The 15,870-nt window shown below is 42.3% G+C and overlaps 1 protein-coding gene across 2 annotated transcripts in view; it reads right to left on the bottom strand.

The window, feature by feature from the left end:
- Nucleotides 1–8,619, bottom strand: part of CYB5A (cytochrome b5 type A (microsomal)) — a 35,639-nt gene extending 27,020 nt beyond the window's left edge. Inside the window, exon 1 of one of the 2 annotated variants that reach the window (XR_001306269.2) lies at nucleotides 8,315–8,619. Coding sequence is in view for 1 of the 2 variants with exons in the window: in NM_001001770.1 (NP_001001770.1) it covers nucleotides 8,315–8,443 (129 nt within the window). In the remaining variant the exon portion in view is untranslated. 2 annotated transcript variants of the gene reach the window in all.

The following is a 15,870-nucleotide window of genomic DNA, read 5'->3' as shown; positions in this document are numbered from 1 at the left end:
CTGACATCAGATGGAATTGTCATCACTGAGATGAGGAAGGTGGCAGTGGAGCAAGTTGTGTGAAGGTCAGTTTAGTCTTGAACATGCTGGGTTTGAGAGGCATATTAGAGATCTCAGAGTGGAGGTGTAAGTAGGGTTGTGCATACAGGAATCCAAAGTATAGGAGGGAGGCTTTGTGATCTGAAGATAGAATCCAGTAGTTGTCAGCACATTTAAAGTCACAACACTGGAGCAGACAGCCAAGGGAAAGTGGAAAACACAGGGCCCATGACCCTCTGACACTGCAGGATGAGACAGAAACTCTTCCTTTCTGGGAAAAAACTTTAAGCAGGGACCTAAAGAGGGTGGTGACAGGCAGAGGGGAAACTAGCACAAAGTTTTGAAGGCAGAAACAAGTCTGACTTGTTTGAGACACACAAAGGCCCTGAGCAATTGGGTGTGTTGGATGAGGGGATACTGTTACCAGCTGAGATGGGACAGGGAGGAGGGGACCAGATCGTGCAGAGCTTATTACATCAGGACAGAGAGATGGAATTTTACTCTAAAAGCAATGGGAAGCCATGGAAAGGAACTAAGCAGTAGATGTTCTGTGCCAGTCGTTCCACATGTAGATGGTTTTTTTGATGTGTTTGCAGGAAAAGGTGAGCACTACGTCTTAGTCCTCTGCCATTTTGATCCTGTTCCCCGGAAAGGAACTAAGCAGAAAAATGACAAACTGTTTTCACAAAATGAAGTTTTTAACGTTCTTCTAGAAAGTACATCCTTTAACATAACGGCAACATATATCACCTAAACTGAAAACTCATAAAGCAACAGCCAATGTGATGCAACGAGTGAAATCCCACTGAAGACTATGTCAGGAGGTGTGCCCTGAAGAAACAGATAGTCTAACAACTACAGCAACAAGAAAGGAAGGTGGAAAAAAAATGGTAGCATGAAGGAAAGAGGAGAGAACTTCCTGAGGCCCCCCAGGAACAAGTTAAATGGGATAGGACAGGGAAGTTGGCTGACAAGGAAACACAGTACCACCCACAGCTAGGAGCACAGGATGCAATCAGTGAGGTAGAGGGAAGGGACAGGCAGGGGATTGACTGAAACCACAGAAGGATTTTATCAGAGTAGTAACCTCATCAGATTTCCACACAGAACAAGCTCTTCCTGGCCAGTTATTTAGGTGGCCTTTGGAAAACATTTAACCTCTTCGCACACGTGTCTCACAACAGTGGATGATCAAGCAAGAAGATAGGAAAAACATGTCTCGCGACACACATGCCCAAAAATCTCTGTCTTAACCAAAAGAGTAACAATTCTTAAGATCATCCAGATGTCATCTGTGTTGGGAACAAATTGCATGCTTAAAGATTCCTCCAGAACTCTACTTAAAAACTCCCCTGTAGGAAAATGGAAAGGCTGTTTCCTTCACCTTCTAGAAGGCGATAGTAAAATGATAGCGGATGGAAAGAAAAGCCATCTGCTTTGGCTTTTCAAAGGTTTTCTTTTTCTTTTTTCTTTTGTCACAACTTCCCTTTGCTTTCTCCTTGGATCCTATGGAGAACCCAGGATGTGTGTGTGCAGGGGGGAGGAATCTCAAGGCAAGAAATAGCAACTGTGTCCGAACTGAGTGGCTGTTTTCTTTGAAAGCTGTTCTAGCTATCTTAGGTCTCATGCCCTAGTCACAGAGTTAACAGAAGCACTGCAGTCCTGGTCCCTGATTTAAATCTTGGTATGGGTCCTCACTGGATGTGTAACTTGAGCAAGTTACTGAACCTCCCAAGCTACTTTTTTCTTACTTTAAAAAGGTGAGCACTACTACCACCACCTACAATCTGAAAGGACTGTTTCCGGGATTAAAAGTACAAAGGCAAAGAAGAGTTTTACACACAAAAAGCATTTGGCATTCTGTCAAGCACATGCTGAATGTCAGCCAATGTTCAGGAAGTGTCCACTGCTAGTGCTTTCACTGCTAACCCAATGGGGACTTCCACAGGGGCGGGAGTGTGGACGGCATTTACTTAACATTTTCTGAAGAAGATGGAAAGAGGGAAAGGCAGGCTGAATGTACTTCCTATCCTGGCCATTTTTTGACACAGCCGTGTGAAGCTCACCAAACAGCCTGCCAAGGGTTACCAATAGCAGATTCTCAAAGAAATAGGTAGAAACTGACACACCCAGGGGGACTTCGTCACAGAAAGGCCACATGCTGCCACCCCAGCATGCCAGACACAGAAGGCCCCCGACTGAGCTCAGAGGCAGTTAATGCCACCCTCCACCAAGTCCATTCTGCTTTCAGGTCTTCTCAGTAGCAGTGCCTGTTCATTGCCATCATCTGGCTGTGATGAACTCATGGGCTTGACTAGAGACATGATTCATTCCATGGGGTAAGTAAGTGACCTCCTGCCATCACCCCCGAGACATCAGATCTCACTAACCAGAGGTCACTGACCAACAGGCCACACAGGCCACATTCTATTCACCCAGTGTGAACATAGTGCCACATCACTCTCCTGGTCTCCACACAGGACTCAGTGAAAGACACAAGCAGCCAGCTAATAAAATACAAGTTAAGTGGCTGTTCCCAAAAAAAACCAAGTTCAAAACTTTATGGCTTTGAGCCACTGCTACTTAAATCCTCAGTTAAGTCTGTTGCTACCTCAGGCCATTTTTCCGAGTGCTTTAACATGGACTAGTGCTGACAACAATGGCCAATTTTAGGACAAACATGATATTACTTGCTACAGCTGCACTTTTAAGAGAATTTATATACTGAAGGGGCTAAAAAATGTTTCCATACATTTCCTTTTCTGACAAAAATACACACCCAAATAAATCAAGAGAGGAGATGGGTAGTAATCAACCGAGTCTCTTCAATTACTAAAGAGAACCAAGACCTGAGGAAAACAAGCTCTCCCTGGTGTGTGAGTCCTTGTGTTACTGTGGTCACTTAGTATGGCCACCATGGGTACCCTGTGATAAGCATCAACATGTAAAAAAGTGTATAGAGGGTTAGGGTGAGGGTGAGAGGGTTAGGGCTGTTGTCAGCTCTAGTTGTCAGCATTGTTGTCAGCTCTAGTCCACAATAGATATCTGTATTAAGTAGAAATGGGCATAATTTATTCTTTGATTTATCCAAACTGACCTGCATAATCCATTCTGCCTTCTTTAGTTAGAACTTCTAACTGCCTTAAAGATAAACAGAAAGCAAAAGTCAATAATGTCAAGTGTTGGATTTTTTTTTTTAAACTCTTTCAAAACAAAGTTGCTTCACAAGCACTCTTGGAACCTCTTCCCAAAAGCAGCAAAAAGGTACCACACACACAGAGTAGAAATGTATAAAAGAGGCCCTGCCCAAGGCTCACGTCCACCACATGGTACATTGTGAGATGTGTCTCTTATGCCTATTTATCCAAGATGCCCGAACCACCTTTACCACCAAGGATGCCTTTATATTTTCCTCCTATGGATTTCATACTTTCTGAATTTTACCAAACTACATATGTTAGATAATAACTTTTCCATCTTACAATCATCAAAGACATTTGCAATTACAGTTTTTCAGTATAAGATTCAGGATATTATCAAAAATGTAGGATTTTAGCACTAAATATGGCAGTCCTACCAAGGGTAAAGATACAGGGTCCTCTGTTTTTCAGAACTAAGGACACCGATTTCAAGTACCCAAACTCTTTTCCTGAATCTCCAGGGCATCGATGCTCCACAGGCTTAGAATCACTGGTCTCTGCAAAGTAGGCAGCCATGTTCAAGGGAAACAACAAAACCTGCTATAAAGAACACTGCCTAAGATTCTGAAAGCAAAAGTGAGTCAGGAGCCAACAGCTTTAGAAGGCAGAATGCTGTTAAAGAACATCTAAGATGCAGATACAGGGCATCAGAATCGCAGGGTCACCAGAAAATGTTCTATATAAATCAGTTTCCATTTTGGTCACATAAAGGAGAGAGGCAGTTTGACACAAAGGCATTGTGCTTTATGGTATTTTTTTAGGAAGATGTCTATTTCACAAATTAAACATCTAATGACTTGAACTGAAAGCAAGTTAATATTACTGCCATTAATTATATGACACTTTCTTTTCTTATTCCACAGTACTTGTAAAAACTTGAAAAAATAAATGTTTACTGCCCAAAATCACAGAAAGGGAAAAGTAAATCAATTTTTCTCCTGGCCCTAAATGCCTACATTTTCATGCAAAGCTCTACAATCATTAGCCTTGCTAATAACATAATCAGGAATGACAAGACTCTACTTCACAAATGTAAATGCAAAAACCAGAATTGGAAAAAAAAAAAAAAAAAACCCACGAAACTAAAAAAAAACCCTATTTCAAAATACTTAGGCAACAAGGCTAACAACCTTGGAGATCAATATCAGACAGTAACAAAACACCTGCTGCTACTTAGATCACCAGCAATAAAGGAGCCAGTCCTCCCTCTCAGGTGTCTACCCTCCTCTGGAAAACAAAACAGCTTAATATGGCCATTATTTCCAGAGGTGGAGCTCATTGCACAACTTAGAAACTTCACCTGTGTTCTTGAGCCAGAAGGGTATAATTTGTATAAAACTCTCTTTGTTTCAACATCACCTGCCAGATTTATACCTTTACCTAGAATTTCATATTAGCACTCAGCTACATACGATGCTATGGAAAGAAAGCCATGCCTAACCCAGACCTGTACTGGTAGAGGAGTTTGCATTTACTGTGCAGACCATATGCTGTATGTTTAACCTGCATTATTTTGTTTCTATGATATATAAGGAGATCTAGCCCATAATGACTGAAAGTCCACTTAGGAGGTAGGAAGACAAAAACCAAAAAACAAACAAGGAACTTCTTTCATATTTGGGTAAATTAGGGAAAGTAGGATATTATTTAGTTACCAGGTAAAGGCTTCATGAATTTCTGGAGCTTTTAAATTGATGGAAGAAAAGGGGGCAAGGCAAGAGGAGAGAGACAGATCTTTGAGGCTCCCTTCTGTTTCAGAAGAAAGGATGAGGTAAATAGCACTGGCTTAATAAAGTAATGGAACAGGAGGGATCTAGGAAGTGAAACACTGAGTGTCCTGCAAGTAGGTCTCTGAATGAGATGTGTGTTTAAGGTGCAGGGAATCCTTGGATAGCTGGGCTGAGGGCAGGAAGCCAAAGACTAGAACACTGCACTAATCAGAGATGATCACAGAAAGTGAAAACAGATAGTAAAAACTGCACACGACCCCCAGAATGTGATGTTCTGGGAAGGCTGGCACTGCTGATGACCAGCTAGAACAGGTTGGCAAGTGTCCTCCTGCATGTCTTTATTCTTCTGATTGGTCCCATTTCACAGTGTCAGCCAGTTTTCTTCTTAATCCAGGCCAGCTCTGGGAGCAGGTCTGTCATCAATGACTTTAGGCCCAGAGCTGATGTCTCACACAGCCACCCCAGTCCCATCCCCACCACTGAACTAGGCTCTGGCCCACACAACATAGCTCTCTGTGTTATAACCCCCATACGTCCACAGCATTGTTTTCTGTGTTATTACTCAAATGGAAGTTTCTGAGGGTAGAAATGATATCTCTTCCTCTCAAATTCTTGTCTCCACTATAAGAAGTCAGCAGATACCGGATAAACTAATTGAAGGAAGGGTGTGAGTACCAGAAAACAGTGGTGTCCCAAATTCAACTCACAGGTGGGCTCCTCTGGGGAGCATTTTACCAAGTAGCAATTGAGGAAACTTAAGCATACAGGAACTGCTGTAAACTTGTTTTCATTTACCTCACTATAAATAGTAGTTTTTAAGTTATCTCACTGTAAGTATTAGTTATCATATATTAGTGATAAACCGATTCATCACATTTTACTTGAGAGGTGTTCTTCCTAAACTACTTGTAGAGAGAGAGTTTTGAAAACTGAGTGAGAAATAAAGGAATCTGCTGTCAACTAATTCACCCTCTGAACAGCTGGTTTGCAGTTTGGCTTAGAAAACTGTGCAATTCCTTTACTGCTTCATAAGAATGAAATGTAAAAGTAATTGGTTTATAGTGAAGTGTAATAATCTTCCCTTCCTATCTCCTTTTGAGAAACGTACCCATAAAAAATTATGCAAGATACATCCTCGGGCAATGGTTCTTGACTAGGAGTGACATTTTTGTCCCCAAGGGAACATGTGACAATAGTTGGAGACATTTTCGGTTATCACAAAAACAGAAGGGGGAGCAGTGATACTGACAACTGGTTGGGAGAGACCATGGAGGCCCTCTGCACAACACATTGAACAAGACGGAACCCACAAAAAAAGAAAGAAAAAATGGCAAATGCTTTGTAACATAAAATACCCTATTATTTTTTCATAAGTGCTATTTTTTTCTTTTCTTTTCTTTTTTTTTTTTTTTTTTTGCTTTTTAGGGCCCCACCTGCAGCATATGGAAGTTCCCAGGCTAGCGGTTAGATCAGAGCTAAAGCTTCCAGCCTACTCCACAACTACAGCAACTCAGGATCCGAGCCGCATCTGTGACCTACACCACAGCTCACGTCAAAACACTGGATCCCCGACCCACTGAGAGAGGCCAGGGATAGAACCTGCAACTTCATGGACACTAGTTGGATTCCTTTCTGCTGCACCACGACAGGAACTCCCATATGCTATTCTTTTTAATAGACACAAATAAAGAAAGCACACTCTGAATCTTAAAATTCCAAAATTACACATACCATAGGAAGGGAGAAGAACAGCTTTTTTTTTTTTTTTTTTTTGTCTTTTTGCCATTTTCTTGGGCTGCTCCTGTGGTATATGGAGGTTCCCAGGCTAGGGGTCGAATCGGAGCTGTAGCCACCGGCTACGCAAGAGCCACAGCAACATGGGATCCAAGCCGTGTCTGCGACCTAGACCGCAGTTCACGGCAACGCCGGATGCTTAACCCACTAAGCAAGGCTGGGAATCGAACCCGAAACCTCATGGTTCCTAATCAGATTCGTTAACAACTGAGCCACGACGGGAACTCTGGGAAGAACAGCTGTTAAACAGACATTTGATATCAGTTAGATCTGATGATATGATGCAGGATTATTAGCTGAAGAAATTCTAATAGCAAATAAGCTCCATAGCTCAGCAGAAGGGGCGGGCCAGATCAGATCTGACTCCCTACTATAAACCACTCTTAACTGTATTGGGACACTGTTTTACCTTCTGGCACATCACCTAAAGACAACAGTAAAATATCTTACCAATAAACAAAAACTTCAACCTTTAAAAGTTTTTTAAAACATTCTCTACAAAACAAATGTCCTTTGATAGAAATTGTGACCCAGCTCAGACCAGGCCTCTATCTACATTTTTCTCACAAACTATGTGAAGAATTCCACTAAACATTCCTATTCATTGTCTGGGGGAATGAAGGAGTGTTATACTAAGATTTAAGATTTGTGACTCAAACTCCTTCACAGCCAGAGTTGGGGGAGGGGGGACTCAATATTTACTGCAAAAATTATAATCTAATGCAAAGAATCTTATCAAAGGAATGTTCTCCTCTAAGTTAAGCAAAGTTATTTTTACAATTTCCAAAGTTGCTTAAGGATCAAGTCCCACTGGCAATTTTTACTTCTCTGTCCCTCTTCCTCTCTTCATCAAAGCCACACACAGCCCGCCACACTGACTCGAAGGAGTCCAATACTGTACCTCACTGAAGTTATCATTAGATACCTTTACAATCACTGGGCGCCTTCTAGATGGTGGGCATGGATGGTGGGGCTGGCTTGTAGGTGCCAGGGGGAGAGCAGCTCTCGGGGTGGGTGATCTCCAACTGGGTCCAATTAGGAATCCACTCCAGAAATAATAAGTGGGAGGACCCCTGTCCTAGATGAAGCCCTGGTTTGTGTAAACTCAAGGATAAAAGATCTTTAAAATCCTTCCGTGGTTGAGCTCTTAGGAAGGCAGCTCCAGATGCGATTCAGTTTCCCTCTAAGTTCAAAATGGTTCTTTCTTACACGCCCGCGCAGGGTCTCCGGAGGCAGTCCCTGCCCTACAAGGGAGGGCTGCAGACTGCTAAAACCGCTGATCCAGCCGCAGAACTAACTTACGCACCCTCGGTCGCCCTCAGGTGTGCACACACAGGTGTGCAGCTTCCGGGGATGCACACGGAGGCACGCAGACCCAAGTGTACAAACTCAGGGTCCGCTCCCAGGTGTGCAGACTCAGCAAACACTCCCGGGTGCGCACACTCAGGTGCGGATATAGAGGCGTGCAGGTCTATCCCGACATGCTGCAAACGACAGGTCTTGGCAGGCAACCCCCCAAACTTAGGCCAGCATCCTGCCTCACAAACTCACCTCCTCCAAAAATTTGGTCAAATCGTACACTTTGTGGTGCAGGATTAGCCAGGTGCTCTTGCTGTTGTTGTGCTTCTGGATCTCTTCCAGGGTGTAATACTTCACGGCTTTGTCGGACTGTTCGGCCATTTCGTAACGCGGCGAACCTCAGGCCCTGCTGACAGCGGCAGAGATGAGCGGAACAGAGTGGGAGTCCTGGCGAACTCGGGCCGGGACATTCCCCTGGTCCCAGCTCCCCAACTGGGCCGGGCGGCAGACAGAGGAGAGGGGGACGGCCGAAGCACGACCTCCGATGATTGGCCAGAACTCGTGTCACTCAAAGGGCGAGCTCGACCGACGTTCTCTGCCAGCCCCAAAGCGCCCCGCCCAGTATGCGAGTTTTAATTGGCTGCCGAAGGTGCCCTCCATGTTCACGGTTGTGGGAGTAAGCGGAGGCGGGGCTTCCTTCGAGTCTGCGCAGAAGGGGATGATGCGGGAGCCCGGGACCGTGGGGTGGAGTGGCTGGCGAAGGAGGGTTCATTGTGGCAGGCGCAGTGTCCACCTTGGCAGGGCAACGACCACACAACAAAATCGCCGCGATTTCCCAATCAGGTCAGATCAGCCAGACCTGGACATTAATTTGTAACAAATTCGTTCCGTTGCTAGTGTCAGGGTGAACTGAGTGTCAAGGTGATCTGTTACGGTGAGAGGAGATGTGGTAAACAACCAGTGCTCTCATTTAGCCTCCGTAGAACGAGTGTACTTACTGCCCAATTGCTTGACCAATTCCCCTCACCCCAGAACTGCCCCCATTCTCACAGGAAAAACAAACCCGGGGGAATTGTTCTATAAAAGCAAAATCGTCCTAAAGAACTTAGGACATAAGTTATCTCGCTGTTGACCCAGACTATGCGAATACTTGTACTAGTGTCTTCTTTGTCTTTTCTCAACAGTATATTGTTTAAGATAAATCCTAAATGATTGACAGTTTTTGGAAGAGTATAAAACAGTACCTCCCCAGCTGGCACCCATAGGAAGATTTTAAGCACAGTTCTTTCACATTAGCTGCTGATACTTTTTTCCTGTCCCATTGCTTACCTCCTCCTTTGTAGGAATGCAAGGCCGTAGAAAAGACATTTTTGCTGACATTCCCAATAGTCCTTAGCTTTTTTTGTATGATGGAATACACTGATTTTCTTTCTTGTTTTTTTTTGGGGGGGGTTGATCTTTTTTAGAAGTGTGGTTGATTTACAATGTTGTGCTAATTTCTGGTGTACATCAAAGTGACCCAATCATACATATATATATACTTTCCTTTTCTTATGTTATCTTCCATTATGGTCTATCCCAAGAGATTGGATATAGTTTCCTATGCTACACAGGACCTCACTGCTTATCCATTCTAAATGTAGTAATTTGAATGTACTAACCCCAAACTCCCAGTCCATCCCACTCCCTCCCTCTCCCCGTTGGCAACCACAAGTGTGGCCTCTATGTCAGTGAGTCTGTTTCTGTTTGGTAGAGAGGTTCATTTGTGCCATATTTTAGATTCCACATGTAAGTGATATCATATGGTATTTGTCTTTCTGACTTACTTAGTATAACCTCTAATTGCATCCATGTTGCTGCAAATGGCATTATTTCATTCTTTTTTATGGCTGAGTAGTGTGGAATACATTGACTTTCATTATTATACCAGCCTTGCATCTCTGAAATAAATCACACTTCTCTATGATGTATAATTTTTAATACTCTTTTTTAAAAAAATTGAAGTATACTTAATTTACCATGTTGTGTTAGCTTTTGGGTGTACAGCACAGTAATTCAGTTATATATGTATATGCACACATTCTTTTTCATATTCTTTTCCACTATGGCTTATTATAAGATATTGAATATAGTTCCCTGTGCTATAGAGTAGGACCTTCTGGTTAAATATCTATATATATGGTAGTTTGTATCTGCTAATCCCAAACTCCCAGTTTATCCCTCTCTTTCCCTATCTTTTCCTTTTCAGGAAGTTTTAAACTATGGATTTAGTTCCCATAGTAGTTGTAAGACTATTGAAATCTATTTCAAACTGGGTGAGTTGTGGTAGTTGGTAGTTTTCAAGGAACTGATCCAGTTCATCTAAATTATCAAATCTATGTGTGTAGGATTGTTCATAGTAGTCCCTTATTAGCTTTTGATGTCTGCAAGGTCTGTAGTGATATCTTCTGTTTAATTCCCGGTAGTAGTAATATGACCTCTCTTTTTATTGCCCTATTGTCAGCCTTGCTAGAGGTTTGTCAGTTTTATCTATCTTTCCAAAGAGCTTACAGTTCCCATCCTGGCTCAGCAGAAACAAATCTGACTAGCATTCATGAGGACGCAGGTTCAATCGCTGGCCTCAATTAGTGGGTGAAGGATCTGGCGTTGCCCTGAGCTGTGGCATAGGTCGCAAACGTGGAATGGATCCAGTTGCTGTGGCTGTGGTGTACATAGGCCAGCATCTACATCTCCAATTTGACCCCTAGCCTGGGACCCTCCATGTGCCTCGGGTGTAGCCGGAAAAAAAAGAGCTAGCTTTTTATTGTTTTTATTTTCTTTCCTAATGTCATTGACTTCTGCTCCTTACTGAATTTTTCCTTCTACTTGCTTCCGGTTCCTTTTTTTTTTCCTACTTTCTTAAGGTGTGAGTTTATTAAGACTTTTCCTTTTTTCAAATACATGCACTTAGTGTTATAACTTTCTTAAATGCTTTAAAAATAGTAAACTACATTACCTATACTGTTTCCCTAACAGTTCTCCAGACCGCTGAATCTCCCCATGACTCTGACAGAACAATGAATCTCTTCAGTGCATGACTACCTCTATAATCCAAGGTCAAGACTATTTCAGATTTCAGTTCCAGTTCCAAATAACTCAGGAAGTGGTTAACAATAAAACTTTGGTGCCAGTGACCTGGATCCTATCCCTGGTTTGGTAAATTATGCATGACATTGACCTAATCAGTTAACTCTTCTAAGCCACTGCTTATAAATGCTTAGTACAGGGTTTGGCACATAGAAAACAATCGATAGATTTTAGCAAGTGCTATTACCAAATAAGACTTCCTTATTCTAAAGCAGAGTGTATAAGGAAACATCCTATGTGGCAGGTGCTCCAGGTGAGGTAAATTTAGACAAATTTAGAAACAAACCTGAGAAATTAAAGGAATACAAATATTTACAAACCCTTCCTGACCTCCCCTCCAGCAAAGAAATTTTTATAAACATTTAGAAAACCAACTCTACTCCTAAAGTTCCTCCAACTCTACTCCTAAAGTTCCTCAAGTAAAATATACTATAGAAAGCACTCAGTCTCCTACTATAAGGCAAAAATAAACACATATTATTACATTTTTAATTCCTTTTCTAATTCCTTCTGCCACTCATGCACAAGACACACTTGAGCAGCTCTTTCCTTCCCACTCACAAATAATTAATTTGCCATTATATAGTCATAACCATAGAGAGTGAGTTCCCTCAACAAATGGGCACTCTACAAAAAAGGACTCCAAATTATCTACATGGATAATTTGCATTATATTTATCTTTTAAATATGTTAGCATACGTTAAATTTTCTTTTCCAAAAAAATTTGTATCTCTAGTGCATATATTTACTTGATTTCCAAACAATTCCCCATCTATTAGCAATAATTTCCAAAATTTCCTGAATTTTTAAATTTTTCATTCATTTTAAAATACTTATAGAGTTCCCGTCGTGGCTTGGTGGTTGGCGAATCCGACTAGGAACTATGAGGTTGCAGGGTTCGATCCCTGGCCTTGCTTAGTGGGTTTCAGATCCGGCATTGTCGTGAGCTGTGGTGTAGGTCGCAGACATGGCTTGGATCCCACATTGCTGTGGCTCTGGTGTAGGCCAGCAGTTACAGCTCCAATTCCACCCCTAGCCTGGGAACCTCCATATGTGTCAGGTGGGGCCGTAGAAAAAAAAGACAAAAAGACAAAAAATAAATAAATAAAACAAAGCACTTATGAAGTTGTTTTTACCCATGTATATTTATAACACCAGAATGTCAGTTGATCCTCTCTAATCAACTGAATATCAGAGACAGAATGAGGAGCAGAGAGCAATGGATATAATCTGATAACAAAGCTAGTGCTTAAGTTCATTGCTGAGGCAGAACAACTTTCCTCAATAACTTAAGACAAAGACAAGTTAATTATATGTAATCTTACTATAAATACATTCTTGGGCACATTTTCCTTGTATGTCCATCTTTAAATAGCAGCAGATAAATAAAAAGGTTAAATGTTTGATTGTAGGACATGGTTGCAATACTAATTTTCTTTTTAAAAATCTTTTTGGGGAGTTTCCATTGTGGTGCAGTGGAAATGAATCCAACTAGTATCCATGAGGATAAGGGTTCGGTCCCTGGCCCCGCTCAGTGAGTTAAGAATCCAGCGTTGCCGTCAGCTGTGGTGTAGGTTGCAGACACGGCCCTGATCTGGTGTTGCCGTGGCTGTGGCATAGGTTGACAGCAACAACTTGAATTCGACCCCTAGCCTCGGAACTTCCATAGGCCACAGGTGTGGCCCTAAAAACAAAAAACAAAACAAAACCAAAAAACTTTGTCTCCAGCACAATGGAGCAAGAGTAAAATGGTATAAATAAGGAAAATTCCAGATATCCTATTTAACCTCTGTTTGCTGTAGCCTTAGCATGTGGAAGTTCGTGAGCCAGGGATCGATCCTACACCACAGCAGTGGCCCATGCCGATACAGTGACAATGCCTTAACCTGCTGTACTGCAGGACAATTCCAGATATCCTATTTAACTTTATAAAGGGTTTAAGATTACATACAGTTCTATGACACACAGCTGATGGTGTTATCATCATCAGGTCACCCAAGTCAGAAGCCTGGATATCATCCAGGGAGCCTCATTATCCCTACTACCATTGCCCCCAGATGTGCCTTTCATGATTACTCGCCTATCTGCTTACAATAACTTCCTAACAGGTTCTTCTTGCCTCTAGTTTTGAATTCCTCAGACTCATCTTCCATGAGGAATGGATCCCAAATTAAAATCTGATCACATTACTACTTGCCTAAGACCTTCCAATGTCTCCCAATAACTAAAGTTCGAATTCCTTACCAGAACATCCAAGATCATTCACAATCTGCCTCTCTAGCTTTATCCTTTGTCATTTTCCCTTCAATCTTTATAGCCTAGCAAGTGAGCTATTTTTAGATCTCCAAAAAGGCATTCTTTCTTCTACTCCATACTCTTGCTTAAGCCCTGTCTTTCCTCTTTTTTTTCCTCTCTTTTTAGGGCCGTAGCTGCCAACTTTCTCCACAGCCAGGGCAACACCAAATCCTAGCCTCTTTTGTGACCTACACCGCAACTTTTGGTAACCCGATCCTTTGATCCACTGAGTGAGGCCAGAGATGGAATAGGCATAATGCCCTCATGGATACTAGTTGGATTCTTAAACCACTGAGCCACAACGGAAACACCCTTTCTTTCCTCTTACCTTAAGTTTACCTCTTGCCCTCCTTTCTCCTACTTCCTTTACCCTGGGCACGCACTCAGGACCTTTTTTGACTCAGCTTAGAAGTCAACTGTTGAGGAGGCACATGCTCACTGTCCCCTTCCCCTCCAACTAGTTCCCTGTATGCTCCTTTATTCGAGTCAACTCTGTCATGCACTCACTACACCATTGGTCTACCTGTCTGTCTTTCTCACTGGACCAGGAGTTCCTCAAGGACAGGAATGGTTAGTCCAATTTGTATCTCCAGAGCTTAGTATAGTGCTTGGCACTCATCACATGCTCAATAAATATTTTTGAATAAATAACAGTATAAATGTGGTTAAAAAAGATGGCATGTAAGTACTTGAAAGAATCATAATTATACTATAATCATACTGAGAAATGTGGATTAATTTATCTGTGACCAGAGAATATTAACCAATTTTTAAATATTTCCCAGGGCATCTACTGAAACCAAGGGTACTGATCAGTTGGTCCATTACACCTGCAACTTCGTGTCACTGATCCAGCTTGCTTTAGTTGTTTTTACAAAAACTTGCATGTCTCCCAAGTGTCACACAGCCTTAAGAATAAGAAATGTTTGCCCAAGTTACTTATTAGGAAACTGGAGTCAGCTGTGTCCGGTTCAAGCTCTAGTCATTTGGTGACCTTTTGATGTCAGAAAGCCAAAAACTCCACCCTCAGAACATGTTAATGCCATCATTTTCTGAGCACATGTCCCATGAAGAAGCCTGTAGTTTAGCTGCACAAGGATGATTACCTCACCTTTTTCTTGTCCCAAATCACCTTTCCTCATGCTCTCCATGCTCCTAACACCTCAGCTTCATCCCATGAATATCCCAAGCCCCTCAACCTTTGGAGAAGTGGATTTTAGGTTTGTTCTCTCACCTCCTCACTTGATGGCCTTAAGAATAAATCCTTTCTCTGCTGCAAACCTCAGGGTCTCATCATTTGGCTTGTTGCATGTCAGACCTGGCTCAGTAACACTACTAAAAGTAAAGCTGTTTTATGGGAGTTCCTGTCGTGGTGCAGCAGAAACAAATCCAGACAGGAACTGTAAGGTCGCGGGTTTAATCCCTGGCCTCACTCAGTGGGTTAACGATCCAGCATTGCCATGAGCTGTGGTGTAGGTCGCAAACGCAGCTCAGACCTGGTGTGGCTGTGGCTGTGGCTGTGGCATGGGCTGGCAGCTGTAGCTCCGATTTGACACTCACCTAGCCCAGGAACCTCCATATGCTTCGGGTGCAGCCCTAAAAAACAAAACAAAAAACTGTTTTATTTCTTCACCAGTCTAGGAAATGGGAGAAGAAAAGCTAAATGCAGCAGCAGCATGAAATAGTTTAAAATGAATAGCTGTGTGGATCTAGTACCACTCCAAGGTGCTTGATGCATCTATTTAAGTATACAAGCAACATGACTGATGGAGAAGGCAATGAATTCTCAAAAGGTATAAACCCCAGGCTTTCTGGGAGTCAGAAATACAGCCTCCTACTGAAGAAAAAAAAAAAAAAAAACCGTCTAGGACCTCTAAGGTTGATGCTAGAAGGAAGTAAACATTAGTTTCCAGGTATGCAACTGCATCCCTCCATAGCCTTCTTAGCCTGATTCTGATTACTGATACCACTCCCCACCACCCTACTCTTCTCAACACTCTGGTATAAGTATGGAGAGAGCCCTTTCTTTGCTTTCTTACAGCAGGGCCAGAACACTCAAGTGAACTTTGCTGAAGGATAGCAAAAAATAATTATCCTCTATGAGAGCCTGACATAGTTCATTCACCTTTAATAAACAAAGCAGTGATGCCAATTCAAAAAGTATCTGATTCTCAAATTTCAAGTAACTGTGAGGTGTGCACCCAGTGAAGACCCTTTTTAGGGACCTATACTTCCAAGTCTCAATCTCTCTCTGAGGGCAGCTTATTATAATCAACCCACAAATACAATCTCAGACATTTACATTCTTCATATTTCAGGCCAAGGTGAATGCTGAACCAAGCTCTAACCTCCACCTAGATCTTGGGTCAGATCATCCAGGGAAAGA

Source organism: Sus scrofa, chromosome 1 (genome assembly GCF_000003025.6).
Source record: "Sus scrofa isolate TJ Tabasco breed Duroc chromosome 1, Sscrofa11.1, whole genome shotgun sequence".
Lineage (NCBI taxonomy): Eukaryota > Metazoa > Chordata > Mammalia > Artiodactyla > Suidae > Sus > Sus scrofa.
Note: the sequence above shows the minus strand (reverse complement) of the source record. Positions and strands in the feature narration are given on the sequence as shown.